Raw genomic sequence first — 16,321 nt, forward strand, 5'->3', positions numbered from 1 at the left:
AATTGAGACATCAGTAGGTTAAGTGTTTTTGAATATCCATATTGAATCAGGAGCCCCATATAATGCTCCATACAGTTCATGATGGGTCCCATAAGATGCTCCATATTAAAATATGCCCCATATAATGCTCCATAAAGTTAATAATGGCCCCATAAGATGCTCCATAGAGATATTTGCCCCATATAACGCTGCATAAAAAGTTAATAATGGCCCCATAAGATGCTCCGTACAGATATTTGCCCCATTTGCTGTCGCTGAGGCACGTGCAATATTCACCTTTCCTCGTTTCACCGCCGGGCGCCGCTGTGTCTTCCGCATCTTCTGCACTGACGTTCAGGCAGAGGGCAGCGCGCACACTAACCACGTCATCGCGCCCTCTGACCCGAGCGTCACAGCAAAGGACGCTGAAGACGGAGCGGCGCTCGGTGGTGAAACGAGGAGAAGTGAATATCGCGCAATGCTGCTCCCCCTCCCCATTATACTCACCTGCTCCCGGCGCGGTCCCTGCACGTCCCGGGATCTCCGGGCGCTGACAGCTTCTTCCAGCGTTGAGCGGTCACGTGGTACCGCTCATTACAGTAATGAATATGCGGCTCCACCCCTATGGGAGTGGAGTCGCGTCCATATTCATTACTCTAATGAGCGGTACCACGTGACCGCTCAACGCTGGAAGAAGCTGTCAGCGCCCGGAGATCCCAGGACGTGCAGGGACCACGCCGGGAGCAGGTGAGTATGTGACAGCCTCCGCTCCCCCTGCCGACCCCCTGGGACAATGACTCGAGTATAAGCCGAGAGGGGCACTTTCAGCCTAATAAAAATGGGCTGAAAATCTCAGCTAATACTGGAGTATAGCGCAGCTTTCTCAAGGGGATGGTTACAATGTGCAAATAGGACCTTCAAATAGCCCTTGTGATCGGTCACATGGTCCAAATAGACCAAATTAATAATTGCAAAAAGAAATAAGAAAAATAATTTTTTATTTATTTATTTTTCTTATATTTCTTTTTGCCATTAATTTTTTTATTTATATATTTTTTTCCTTACATAGTAACATAGTAACATAGTTAGTAAGGCCGAAAAAAGACATTTGTCCATCCAGTTCAGCCTATATTCCATCATAATAAATCCCCAGATCTACGTCCTTCTACAGAACCTAATAATTGTATGATACAATATTGTTCTGCTCCAGGAAGACATCCAGGCCTCTCTTGAACCCCTCGACTGAGTTCGCCATCACCACCTCCTCAGGCAAGCAATTCCAGATTCTCACTGCCCTAACAGTAAAGAATCCTCTTCTATGTTGGTGGAAAAACCTTCTCTCCTCCAGACGCAAAGAATGCCCCCTTGTGCCCGTCACCTTCCTTGGTATAAACAGATCCTCAGCGAGATATTTGTATTGTCCCCTTATATACTTATACATGGTTATTAGATCGCCCCTCAGTCGTCTTTTTTCTAGACTAAATAATCCTAATTTCGCTAATCTATCTGGGTATTGTAGTTCTCCCATCCCCTTTATTAATTTTGTTGCCCTCCTTTGTACTCTCTCTAGTTCCATTATATCCTTCCTGAGCACCGGTGCCCAAAACTGGACACAGTACTCCATGTGCGGTCTAACTAGGGATTTGTACAGAGGCAGTATAATGCTCTCATCATGTGTATCCAGACCTCTTTTAATGCACCCCATGATCCTGTTTGCCTTGGCAGCTGCTGCCTGGCACTGGCTGCTCCAGGTAAGTTTATCATTAACTAGGATCCCCAAGTCCTTCTCCCTGTCAGATTTACCCAGTGGTTTCCCGTTCAGTGTGTAATGGTGATATTGATTCCCTCTTCCCATGTGTATAACCTTACATTTATCATTGTTAAACCTCATCTGCCACCTTTCAGCCCAAGTTTCCAACTTATCCAGATCCATCTGTAGCAGAATACTATCTTCTCTTGTATTAACTGCTTTACATAGTTTTGTATCATCTGCAAATATCGATATTTTACTGTGTAAACCTTCTACCAGATCATTAATGAATATGTTGAAGAGAACAGGTCCCAATACTGACCCCTGCGGTACCCCACTGGTCACAGCGACCCAGTTAGAGACTATACCATTTATAACCACCCTCTGCTTTCTATCACTAAGCCAGTTACTAACCCATTTACACACATTTTCCCCCAGACCAAGCATTCTCATTTTGTGTACCAACCTCTTGTGCGGCACGGTATCAAACGCTTTGGAAAAATCGAGATATACCACGTCCAATGACTCACCGTGGTCCAGCCTATAGCTTACCTCTTCATAAAAACTGATTAGATTGGTTTGACAGGAGCGATTTCTCATAAACCCATGCTGATATGGAGTTAAACAGTTATTCTCATTGAGATAATCCAGAATAACATCCCTCAGAAACCCTTCAAATATTTTACCAACAATAGAGGTTAGACTTACTGGCCTATAATTTCCAGGTTCACTTTTAGAGCCCTTTTTGAATATTGGCACCACATTTGCTATGCGCCAGTCCTGCGGAACAGACCCTGTCGCTATAGAGTCCCTAAAAATAAGAAATAATGGTTTATCTATTACATTACTTAGTTCTCTTAGTACTCGTGGGTGTATGCCATCCGGACCCGGAGATTTATCTATTTTAATCTTATTTAGCCGGTTTCGCACCTCTTCTTGGGTTAGATTGGTGACCCTTAATATAGGGTTTTCATTGTTTCTTGGGATTTCACCTAGCATTTCATTTTCCACCGTGAATACCGTGGAGAAGAAGGTGTTTAATATGTTAGCTTTTTCCTCGTCATCTACAACCATTCTTTCCTCACTATTTTTTAAGGGGCCTACATTTTCAGTTTTTATTCTTTTACTATTGATATAGTTGAAGAACAGTTTGGGATTAGTTTTACTCTCCTTAGCAATGTGCTTCTCTGTTTCCTTTTTGGCAGCTTTAATTAGTTTTTTAGATAAAGTATTTTTCTCCCTATAGTTTTTTAGAGCTTCAATGGTGCCATCCTGCTTTAGTAGTGCAAATGCTTTCTTTTTACTGTTAATTGCCTGTCTTACTTCTTTGTTTAGCCACATTGGGTTTTTCCTATTTCTAGTCCTTTTATTCCCACAAGGTATAAACCGCTTACACTGCCTATTTAGGATGTTCTTAAACATTTCCCATTTATTATCTGTATTCTCATTTCTGAGGATATTGTCCCAGTCTACCAGATTAAGGGCATCTCTAAGCCGTTCAAACTTTGCCTTCCTAAAGTTCAATGTTTTTGTGACTCCCTGACAAGTCCCCCTAGTGAAAGACAGGTGAAACTGTACAATATTGTGGTCGCTATTTCCTAAATGCCCAACCACCTGCAGATTTGTTATTCTGTCAGGTCTATTAGATAGTATTAGGTCTAAAAGTGCTGCTCCTCTGGTTGGATTCTGCACCAATTGTGAAAGATAATTTTTCTTGGTTATTAGCAGAAACCTGTTGCCTTTATGGGTTTCACAGGTTTCTGTTTCCCAGTTAATATCCGGGTAGTTAAAGTCCCCCATAACCAGGACCTCATTATGGGTTGCAGCTTCATCTATCTGCTTTAGAAGTAGACTTTCCATGGTTTCTGTTATATTTGGGGGTTTGTAACAGACCCCAATGAGAATTTTGTTACCATTTTTCCTTCCATGAATTTCAACCCATATGGACTCGACATCCTCATTCCCTTCGCTAATATCCTCCCTTAAAGTGGACTTTAGACAAGACTTTACATAGAGACAAACCCCTCCTCCTCTCCGATTTTTACGATCCTTTCTAAACAGACTGTAACCCTGTAAGTTAACTGCCCAGTCATAGCTTTCATCTAACCATGTCTCGGTTATTCCCACTATGTCAAAGTTACCTGTAGATATTTCTGCTTCTAGTTCTTCCATCTTGTTTGTCAGGCTTCTGGCGTTTGCGAGCATGCAGTTTAGAGGATTTTGTTTTGTTCCAATCTCCTCACTGTGGATTGTTTTAGAAATGTTCTTACCTCCCTTCTGAGTATGTTTTCCTGGGTCGTCTTTGTTCGAGTCTAATGTTTTTCTTCCCGTCCCCTCTTCTTCTAGTTTAACGCCCTCCTGATGAGTGTAGCGAGTCTTCTGGCGAATGTGTGTTTCCCAGGTTTGTTGAGGTGTAGTCCGTCTCTGGCGAGGAGTCCATCGTACAAGTAATTCACACCGTGGTCCAGGAATCCGAATCCTTGTTGTCTGCACCATCGTCTTAGCCAGTTGTTTGCATCAAGGATCCTGTTCCATCTCCTGGTGCCATGCCCATCTACTGGAAGGATAGAAGAAAAAACTACCTGTGCATCCAGTTCCTTTACTTTCTTCCCCAACTCTTCAAAGTCCTTGCAGATTGTCGGTAGGTCCTTCCTTGCCGTGTCATTGGTGCCAACATGTATCAGAAGAAATGGGTGGACGTCCTTGGAGCTGAAGAGCTTTGGTATCCTATCGGTCACATCCTTGATCATCGCACCTGGAAGGCAGCATACTTCTCTTGCAGTTATGTCCGGTCTGCAGATGGCTGCTTCTGTGCCTCTCAGTAGTGAGTCTCCCACCACCACCACTCTTCGTTGCTTCTTGGCTGTACTTTTTGCTGTCACTTGTTGCTGTGTGCCCTTTTCTTTTTTGCTTGCTGGTATTGCTTCATTCTTAGGTGTGCCATCTTCATCCTCTACAAAGATTTGATATCGGTTCTTCAGTTGTGTGGTTGGTGATTTCTCCATGGTCTTCTTGCTTCTTTTGGTCACATGCTTCCACTCATCTGCTTTTGGAGGTTCTCTGACACTTTTTGCACCTTCTGTGACCAGTAGAGATGCTTCTGTTCTGTCTAGAAAGTCTTCATTCTCTTTGATGAGTTTCAAAGTTGCTATTCTTTCTTCCAGACCCCGCACCTTTTCTTCTAAAAGGGCCACTAGTCTACACTTCTGACAGGTGAAATTGGATTCTTCTTCTGGTCGATCTGTGAACATGTAGCACATGCTGCAGTTCACCATGTAGGTTGTCACATCTGCCATGTTGCTCCTAGATCCTGCTGACTTGCTGTGTGTTTTCCTTCTTGTGTAATCTACTCAGCCAAGCTCTCTTGCAATAATGTCCTACAGGCAAAAATTCCGGCGCGCGGAATAATGATTGCGGTGCTCATGGTCAGGTATGATCATTTGGACTTTGTTTTGGTCAGATGCAGCACGGTGCCGCAGTGGTTAGTACTTCAGCCTTGCAGCGCTGGGGTCCTGGGTTCTAATCCCACCTTGGACAACATCTGCAAGGAGTTTGTATGTTCTCCCCGCGTTAGCGTGGGTTTCCTCCGGGTACTCTGGTTTCCACCCACATTCCGAAGACATACTGATAGGGAATTTAGATTGTGATGATAATGTGTGCAAACTGTAAAGCGCTGCGGAATGTTAGCGCTATATAAAAATAAAGATTATTATTATTAGATGTCTACATAGTAATTAGGATGAGTACTTCAGTCTCTTTTGTATACTCCATCTTGGCTGTGCGCATGCTCGGTGCAGTTCATCAGCTCCCTATGCCGTCGAGCATCTCCATATTCTCAGCACCAGCGCTGTAGTATATGATGCTCTGGCTGCTGCAGGACCTGGGGTACGCACTGAGCATGCGCCGCTGATGCCATTCTGATTGGTCTATTTGGACCATGTGACCGATCACAAGGGCTATTTGAAGGTCCTATTTGCACATTGTAAACATCCCCTTGAGAAAGCTGCGTTTGTGCCAGCGAAACGCGCGTCGGGGCTGACATCCATCCTTGGGGTGACCACCTCTCTATCTCACAGACCTGGGTAAGCTTGTCCCCTTGAACTTTTTAGGTATGATCCTGTGTAATGTGTGTTTATTTAATTAATATGGGGGCATCCTTTTTCCGTCTTGTTTTTGCATCATGACTATAATACCCTGCCTGATACCTTGCACTGCTGAGGTGGTTACCTTTCTTCCGGTCTGTACCTCCGTGGAGTATGGGTTACTTTATTTAATGTGGTTTATTTATTCTTTTTGATATTTAATAAAGATTTATACTTTTTTTTTAGTAAAATTATCGCCTGGTACTCCTTTTTCATGCCATGTTTTTTTGGAGTTGGTGTAGCCGTTTTAGGATGGGCCAACATAGGTGCCCCATTCTCTTAGCATTTGATAAGCAGCTGGGTTGGTTTCTATTAACCGTCTGGCTATACCAGATTCATTATTGCATTTGTGCCATTTTTTTTTTTTCCCAGATTTTTTTTTTTTTTATGCATTTTCATTTGTGCCTTCTTTTAATTTGCTTTAAAGTCTAATTTTTTTTGTGTTCTCCCCTTTTTTGAGGGGGGGTTTCCAAATAATTTTTTGCAAAGTTTTAGTGGAAATGTACTCTGGACCCCCATAACTTCATAACCCCACAAGTAATGTTATATATGTGTGAAATTTGTAACTAAATTTGGTGCAAAAATATGAACGAAAACCAAGAGAGGATAATAAGGGACTTTAAAAAAAGAACAGTGTACACTGTTGGCACGGATGGCCGCGGGGGAAGCAACTATAGGATTAATAATGAAGAGGCGTCTTATTGACACCTCTCCATTACTAAACCGGCTTAATGTCACCTTACAATAGGAAGGTGACATTAACCCCTCATTACCCCACTTGCCACAGCTACAGGGCAAGAGGGAAGAACCGGGCAAAGCTCCTGAATTGGCACATCTAATAGATGCGCTTTTTCTGGGCTGCTGTTTTTAGCCTTACCAGCCTGAGAATAGCAGCCCGCACCTGTGAGTTTTGCAGAGTTGGTTGAAAAATATAGGGGGGATCCCGCATCGGTTTTTTCTTTCATTCATTCTCCCTTGCTCGCCGGCTGAGCAGGGAAGAAGGGATATCAGCCGGCTTCAGCACCACACGCAGGGGAACAGCGCTTACTGTAGCGCTTCTTCCCTGGAGGCTGTTCGTGTGGTACTAATGCGGCACACGTATGCCGCATCTAGTACACACACGGATATCTCCGATACCGTAATTTTCAGTACCGGAAATATCAAGACGTGTGAAACCGGCCTAAAAGGACTTCTCTGCGTGTTTATTACTTTTGACTATGGGGTTAGTAATGGGGGTGTCCGATAGACGCCTCTCCATTACTAACCCCTGGGCTTGAGGTCAGCTGACATTACATAGCAGACATCAACCTCAAAACCATTACCCCACTTGCCAACGCACCAGGGCAAGCGGGAAGAGCTAAGGCTAAGCACCAGAATTGTCCCATCTAATGAATATGCCAATTCTGGGGAAGCTGAGGGCTGGTGTTATTAGAAAGTCAGTCAAAAGTGGTGCCCTCCTATATATGAAGGTGCTGCTCTGAAGGAAAAATGAAGTAATAGTATGGAATGATCACTTTCGGCACTCAGTAAATCTAGTACAAATGTATTTCAAAACGTTGCGGTTTAATTCACAGCCGACTTTTTAGAACACTACAGACATTAATTCATCCAACGTTTCGGCAACATTGCCTTTATCAAGGATATCTGTAGAGGAGTCGGTCAGCAGTATCCCAATGCTTCAGTGCTGTGTTGTGAAATACAGTTGTACTAGGCTGGTTTTATTAGTCTGGGAGGGGGCCAATATTCACGGTCCTTTCCCACACTATAAATATCAGCCCGCAGCTGTCAGCTTAGCTTTTGCTGGTTATAAAAAATAGGGGTCACTTTTTTTTTTTGCGGTCCCCAGTAAAGGCTACGCAGAGCTGCAGGCTGATATTAATAGCCTGGGAAGCTTCATGGATATTGGACCCTTCCTAGTCTAAAAATACCAACTCACAGCTGTCTGTTTTCCCTCAGCTGGTTTTAAAAATGAAGGGGATCGCACATCATTTTTTTTTTTTAATTTACTTTAACTGTCAGGCTGGGTCACGTGTTGCGCCGGCCAATCACAGCCATACCATTACTTGACATGGGTGTGACAGAGTGCCACAGCCTTAAAGCTTTTTGATTGGCTGCGCTGCAGCATTTCAATAAGCTTTATTACACATCTGGGCCCAAACAGAAAACCGGACACACAGTAAGAAGTCAAGTGTTCAGGGTGCAGTACCAAACTGACCCCGTTTGGGTTCGCTCATCCCTAAAAATGGTGAATGGAGGCACCAAGTTTAGATTTGTAGTCAGCATTGGGTAGAAAGATTGACAGGAATAGTCAGCGGATAGATAATGCCTCTCATACTCTCTACCAGAACCCCAGCTAAGAACATGCACAGGGGAGCTGCCCTATAGGAAAGTGAATGGAGGAGAAGCGGGCGATGGGAATGTTACTCCGCTGCGTGACCAAGATTGGCCAGAAGCTGGATTACCAAGGTCCAATGGGGAGAATTAATCGGCGGGCATGGCCACCACACGACAAGGAAATATCCCAGAGAAATGTCAGAGAGGAGATGCTGAGGAGCTTGTTTGGGAAAGGAGAGGGGCTACAGGAGAGTCTTGTTACAACGGGGAGGAGCTATAACAAGTTTTCTGGTTAGAGGAGACCTCAGGGGCTGGGTGATTTCCAAGGCGGTCATCTGGCATTGGCAGAATTATAAGACTGGCTGCCCGTCGGTAATATTGGTCTTTGATATATTAGGTTTTAGTCAGTCACTGCACATTGTAGGGGCAGGTGGTCCCATCTCCTTTCTCCCCAGCTACCTCAACGTCCCAGTGGTCCACATTATCATGCAGATCACTTCTTGTGAGTCAAGAGAACAGGATTTGCCCCCCAAAAACAAACAAACAAAAAATCTGTTCACATCCGTTGTTCAATTTTTTCTTTGATGGCATCGTCTTGTGCCGGGCTGACCATGCCGAGTGCCCATGGTACTCTTCTTCACCCATGCCTGTCCGGTTGTGCCTGGCGCTGCTGCTCCCTTGAAGGCACTGTGTGACCCAAAGAGTCCACGGCTCGTACAAGCTGCCTTCATTATGGGATAATCCAACTCCTCAGCCAGTCGATCACTAGTGATGGCAGCACCGTAAGCGGTAAGATTTCCAAGCACCTCTAGGGTGGACCCACGTAACGTTTGTGCATCACCAATGTGCGGCCCACCTCCCCCAATCGCCAAGTGGCGAAAATAATACTCCACCCCTGCAGATTACCCTTTTAGTGCACCATTGTCTACATCGCCGCGACAGGCAAGCCCGTGGCCTTCTCTTGTAAAAAGACTTTGCCTATTTTTCTCTTCGAGTGTTTTTGCAAGTTTTTCCCTAAATTAGATCTTAAAAGATTCCCCCTTCCTCTGAACATGAAGATTCTCTATAGCTGTACCTCGTGAAGGCAACATCTCATCTGCTGGAGCTACGAGCCGCCGGACGGGCAAAAGTCCAGTCTCAAAATAAACAATACACCGAGATAGAGATTCTGCAGCTGCATCTCCCTCCTCCCTCACTCCACACTGACTTCTATTAGGGTACGTGCAAAAGACGCTTTTTAGACATCAACGCACCCACCGGAGTTTTCCCAAGGCAAAAGCTGCTTCAGGAACTCACCGGTAGCCATTTATACCTGCAAAGTTTGCTCTGTACTTTGAAGCATAGAGAACAGGATGCAAATTAGAACAGAATCCACCCCATACTGCCATCTGCCGAACGATCCAATTTAGCTAAATAACTTTTGTCTTTTAACAAAGGCTCCAAAAAACACAGCCACCTGCAAAAGCAGCATTATCAGTGTCTTATTGTGGGCAGCGCTGCAACCAATTACTGAGCTCAGTGATTGGCTGCAGCCAATAAGACACCAGGAGCAGCGCCAGAGGGAGGATGTGAAGAGTAAAAGAAAAAAAGTTTATTTATGGGATCTCAGAAATTGGAAACCAGAGAATATTTCTCATTCTCTCTCTGGAGGACCCAATGTTTATTTTTAACGCAATACTTCATTTCTCCTCTGGAGGCGCTGCAGAGAAATCAAAACACAAAGTCTTGATCTTCTCACAAGCCGACCACTGCGATTATCATCAGAAAAACACAATGAAGGATCCTTCGAAATTAAATGTTTTGTTTCCATATTAGAATTCGACAAATTTAGGAAAACCATGGTCTTAATGAATAAAACACACGCAACACGTGAAAAAGGAGTATTATTTAGAAAATATATTTCATATCGCCGCTGTATAAACATACAAGTTCACATTTTTCTCTCTCTTGTATTACAATAGAAATAATACTTGGAAGACGGCTGAAGGGGGAGGAAGAAAAAAGCTCCAGGAAAAAAAAATTTTTTTTTTTTTTTTTTTTAACAAAAGTTAAAATGGAGGTTACAACATGCACATTTACAACATAATTATTGAACAAAGTAACAATTCTTTTGATTTAAAAAACAAAAATAAAAAAAATTAAAGACCCAGTTTAAAAAAAAAAAAAAAAAAGTCGTAAAGACGACGGTTAGTGTTTGGATGAAACTGTGGTGTGTGGATATATACAGTTATTAAAAAAAATTTAAAAAACAAATTTTAAAATGCAGTTTAACTTCAGGAGACTTCAACATTTTTCACCAATGAGCAAAATTATAAAATGTGTCATCCATTTACAGAATTATGTCCCAGATTACAATTTGTGCGTTAAAAATTGACAATAAAAAAAAACACAAAAAAAAAAAAAAAGCACCATCATCCCTCCCCAAAAGGACACTAGCTGCATTATGACATTTCCGACAGAAAACACGAAATCACGAAAACATGCAGTCTCTTAAAACGTTTATAAAAAAAGTCTCTTTTTTTTCTCTCGTGCTCAAAGGGTTAAAAAGGTAGAACAAAAATTAGAAAAATAAAGCAGTTTTCCTAAGGAAACAGCGCCACCTCTGTTCATGGGTTGCGTCTGGTATTGCACCGCAAATAACCTGCGGACAAGGGAGGCGCTGTCTTAGGAAAAGAGCACTCAGGATTTTTATATATTCCTGAACAATCTTTTTAAAACATTTTTTTTTTTTTGGACTGTTCCCTGGTGACATTACCAGTAAATGTGCAACATATTTTTTATTAAAAATTAAGTGCTTTAGATTTTTTTTTTATTATTATTATTATTATTATTATTATTTCCTTAAAATCAGATCGAGTAAATTAATATATTAAATCTTAAAAAGTTTTAACCATTCTATAGGGAAGTGCTAGGTTTTTTTTTTTAAAGAAAATAAATAAGGTTCCCAAATTTTACGGCGATTTTTTAAAACGAAAATTAAAAAAAAAAAAAAAAAGCGGTAATGAGCGTCCATGTACTAATTATTACTCAAAATGGGTGTAAGCGAAAATAACCTCATCTACGCTCCGGCCCAAAAATGTATCAAGGTACAATTCTATCCAAGTGACCAGTATAAAACATACTTGCCTCCCCCCCAAAAAAAATATTTTTATGTGATTGAGAGAAAATTTGAGTAGGGCAAAAAAAAAAAAAAAAAAATCAAATTACAAAAACTCACTTTACTGCACCCGCTTATTGAAATGGTCACCTAGAATGGCTATGGTCCTGTGTACATCCAACCCACACTGTAAAATACTAAAAAAAAAAAATAATACGTAGTTTACAGTGGTGGCAATATTTTCTTAAGCTGCCTTATAAACTTCAAGAAACCAAACCGATATCACATTCAAGTTTATATACAAAAAAAAAACGTAATTGGAAAATACTCCATTAAGGGGGTAGTTGCCCCAATGTTAATGTTAGGCCAGGAAAAATAACATCAGAAGAGGTAAAGCAGTTATAAACACTCCATTCCTAATCATAAACCAGTTCCAGTCTAGACTGAGGGGGGCTGTATACATGTGGTCACTTTTACTGCAATTAATGAGTTATGAAAAGTTCTGAGCCAAAAGAATAATGCCTTTAAAAAATGACAAGTATCCAGGTCAATAGCAACCAGCTGTTCTCAATGTATTACACTTGCTCTCCTGAGTATTCCAGTTTTTATTTTTTCTAAATCCGCCACACGGTTCCAGAGATATAGGGCTTTGTATGTCTACATGATTCCTCGGGGGAGTGTCGAGAAGGACCGCCCCCTCGGAGCAGACAATGAAAATAAGCACTAAAAAGGCCCAGATCTCTGGAACCGTATGACGGATTTAGAAAAAACAAAAACAGAAATACTCAGGAATAAAATATTAGCAAGAATTATCCACTTTTGAACTATGTGACAAATCCACTTTAAATAATTCTATATCACACCAAAATCTTCCTAAAAATGTGCACAATGCGAATGGAAGTGCAAGGAGATTAATAGTCCTCCGTCCACCTGCAGTTCTTTAACATTTAAACCTCAAAATGGAGTGTGACAGGCCTAATTTTTGTGGGGTTTAAAAAAAAACAAAAAAAACAGATTTTATATAAAAGTAAAGGGCCCACATTTTTTTTTTATTTTTTTTTAAGCATTTTGGCTATAGATGTTCTAACGGGAAAAATATTTTAGGGATAATATACCCCTGGGTCTGAGTGGTTTCATAAAAAAAATATTCTAAACAAGCATTAAAATAGGATAAGTGTATAGCGTTATTACACTAGCTCCAGAGCAGCAGCAAACTATAAAAAAAAATAAAAAAACTTTTTAAATTGCTACATGTATATATGAAGTCCCCTTTTTCCAGTATGGGCCAGACACCGCGTCATGCAATCAGCAGCACTTTATATATTGGATTATAGGGGGTTATATTTTATTTCTCCTTGTATAATGAATACACATAATTCATGTAAAAAGCAAATTCTGATCCTTCCAACTTTTCGTGCAGAAGCTCAGCTATGAAATAAAAAATGCTTACTATAGAGATACATTCACATTGATAGAAAAAACTAAATACACAAAAGTAAAAAAAAAATAATAAAAACTAAAAATCCTTAAAAAGGTGCATCAAAGCTGTAAGGACCACTCCTACTTGGAGCTAGGAAAGGTGGGTGGTGGTCACATACTTTCATCTTGTTCACACTGGACAGGACAATGACTTTTTATGGGCCAGTTGGTTGACCTCATCCAACATGATGAAACTGTATTAGATGACTCCCAAGCCGTCCAGTATCACAACTTAATAAGTGCTTTAAGGTATAATGATTAATCTTCAGAATACTGATGTGCAACTAGTTTGTTTTTTGAACAGCACCTTGTAAAAATGGTTTGCGCCAAGACTTTCGCCTTTAAAATCAGCACAAAACAGAGGAGAACCAAACCGGAAGACCACAGAATTATTGGAGGAGGTGGTCATTTTTGGGCCAAACCAACATTAAGAGGAGCAAGTTTTGGGTCAGAAGAGCAAGAGATTGGCCATTTATGCAGTTTGTGAGTAGAGGTGGGGCCCTTAACGCTAGTCCTCAAGTATCTCCAAACAGAAGATCCTATGGAGAGCACCACCTAGCCTGTTAAGAGGTTCTTGAAGGACTAGGGTTGAGGAACACTTGTCTTGATAATCTAAAGAGACCACCCAACTGCCTTGCCCTTCAGAACCCTACAGACCACGAATATTATACCTGTTTGGGACAACATTTGCATTAAGTTAGGATTCCTCTGTTGAATACTGGTCCTACTTAGCACCTTTACATTAAAAAAAGCACCAAATGGTCTATTTTGTAGGTTGAACCAGTTTTCCAGAAACAGTCAAGCGGTTCATGAACGGAATGACCAAACAAAGCCATGTTCACCCAATCCTTTTACAAGGGACCAACTACACAGAAAGGAAAAGCTACTTGGTCATGAGTAGAGATGATGTTGACCTCTCACGATGGACAACTTCCAACCACAAATTTCAAGTAATCTCTAGTCATAAGAACGTGACGTAATTCATAAGTCGATAACAATGGTTTAAATCGGTGACTTAAAAAAAAAAAAAAAGTGAAGATTGTCTATTTTTTAAGATCTTAGGTTTAATAATTATCACTTTTCCCCCCATCTCCGATGCAAGAATTGGTGGCGACACGCATGTTTTGAGGAGATCGAGAAAGGTCTTCAATATTTAGGTTGAAGAATGTTGGGCATTGGGTCATCCTTTCTGCTCTAGTGCCAAAGACAGGGCACCATGGACAACATAATTTAGTAGTTCACAGCAACTATCCACCTTATGGTAAAAATGTTGGATTTTGAGGTCTCCTTTGAGGTTCCTCAGACTGGACACAAAGAGCTGCTCTTGGGAGGTCTCCTTGTTGAGGTTCCTCAGACTGGACACAAAGAGCTGCTCTGGAAAACTGGCTAAAACCACAAAATAGTATTTTTTATCCTGTGCACAAAAAGGTACCAATAGACGGAGTATAGCTGCTCAATAGATTACAGATCAACGTAAGCACTTGGCCTACCGAAGACACAGAGCACCACATAATGAGATATAGGACTGAAAAATTGTCCTTTTAGTGGAATAGTCTCCGGACAGCAATTTCCGTGACTCACTGCTCAATCTGCCCAATAGGGCGCTATACAATATTTCTGAATAGACGTACGAAATGCCTAATAAGAACAAAAAGTGGAATTTCAGATTTCTGCCGTTTGATGGACCCTGGACGCTGCAGGAGTCAAAAATGCATCTTTTACTGTCTATACAACAACTTTCTGCATAAAAAAAATAAAAATCATGTAACAATAATATAAGAACAAGTGTAGACGTGGTGTCGGACATGTACAGATCTATGAGTTGAAGCGGACGCTATATACAACAAGGACGGGTATCTCGAAACTGCGTAAAACTTTAAAATTTGTAGCAATGAGGGATTTAAAAAAAAGGTTGAACACTTTGGTCCCTACACGTCCATCTAGCAAATAATAAAAAAAAAATTCCTACAGGTTAAAAAATATCTGGCCGACATACAAGGATGTACAGGTTTCGTCATTTACAATTCTTACAGTCTTTAGTCACCACTTTTTCAGAAATGCTTCGAAATCAAACTCTAGGAGCCTTGAAGCTACATATGTCCGCCTCTTGGGAGACGTACAGGTTCTGCAGAAAAGTGGCAAGGGGTTCAGTCGAGGAACCTCTGGCAGGCTTTTTTCCACCGGCAGGCGGTGCACCACTGGTCCCGGTGTTCAATGCCATAGACCTTACGGCATTTCTTGGCTTCACCACGAACTTTCCTTTAAAGACATAAAATAACGAATTTATATATAAAACACAATAAACCAGAAGGCGCTGCACTGACATGGACCTGAAATTAATTGCAGCAAATATAAGGACGAAACCACTCAATTCGTCCAAAAAATTGACGAATTGAGTGCACATGTTGGTTGCCATGTGCATTGTATTCTGGAGCCAGCTTGGTCACAGCATCCGGTCATAGAAACCACATGGGGAACTGGACGAACGCTACTTCAAGGACCTTCCAGCCCGCAGGAGGCATTATTTGAATACAGCCCAGAGGATCGAGGTAATCATCTATTAGCCTCCATATGGCTAGTAGCAAAAGGCTAAAACGGCATTTTATTTATTTATTGTTTTTACTGAATTTTTAGTGTATATATATATATATATATATATATATATATATATATATATATATATATATATATATATATATATATATATATATATATATATATATATATATATATATATATATATATATATATATATATATATATATACACACACACACACACACACACACACACAGCCCGACATTTACAGTGGAAGTTGAAAGTTTGTGAACCCTTCAAAATAATTTGAAGGTGAAACTAGAGTCTAGTGTTTTCAATCACTAGGATGACAATCAGGTGCGTGAGTGGGCGACCTGTTTTTATTTAAAGAGCAGGAATCTGGAAAAGTCAAGAGCATTCATGGCACGAACAAAGGAGACATCTCAGGACATCAGAAGAGGAGATGTCGATTGTCTTCAGGCTGGAAAAACCATCTCTAAAAAGGTTTGGACTCCATTAATCCACATTCAGACAAATTGTGTGGAAAATTCAAGACCATTATTACCCTCCCCAGAAGTGGACAACCCACAAAGATCATTCCCAACAGAAAGGCCTATAATAGTCTTCGAGATCACAAAGGAACCCAAGGAAACTTCTAAACAACTAAAGGCCTCTCTCACATTAGGTAAATGTCAGCGTTCACGAGTTCGCCATCAGGAGGACACTGATCAACAATGGTGTGCATGGCAGGACTGAAAAGTCACAGTAGTGGTAGTTATGAGGGTTTGGGCTGTTTTTCTGCATCAGGACAAGGATGGCCACCATCACAGACGGACGAAAAAAAATTATGAATAGTCTCAAATTCTAAAGGAAAATGTCCAGGCGTCTGTATATCAGGAGAACGTGGGTCATGGAGCAAGACAACGACCCAAAGACAAGTCGTTCTACAGAAGAAAGTTTAGAGAAGAGTAAGGGTAAAGTTCTGGAACGGCCGAGTCCCAG

General features: G+C 41.2%; 1 protein-coding gene across 1 annotated transcript in view; it reads right to left on the bottom strand.

Moving 5' to 3' along the window:
* Positions 1–10,937: 10,937 nt before the first annotated feature.
* Positions 10,938–16,321, bottom strand: part of ZNF395 (zinc finger protein 395) — a 32,447-nt gene continuing 27,063 nt past the window's right edge. Inside the window, exon 10 of the mRNA XM_069728414.1 lies at positions 10,938–15,040. Within this exon, the coding sequence (XP_069584515.1) occupies positions 14,929–15,040 (112 nt within the window). The 3' untranslated portion in view covers positions 10,938–14,928. The remainder of the gene's footprint in view (positions 15,041–16,321) is intronic.

Source organism: Ranitomeya imitator, chromosome 5, assembly GCF_032444005.1.
Source record: "Ranitomeya imitator isolate aRanImi1 chromosome 5, aRanImi1.pri, whole genome shotgun sequence".
Taxonomy (NCBI): domain Eukaryota; kingdom Metazoa; phylum Chordata; class Amphibia; order Anura; family Dendrobatidae; genus Ranitomeya; species Ranitomeya imitator.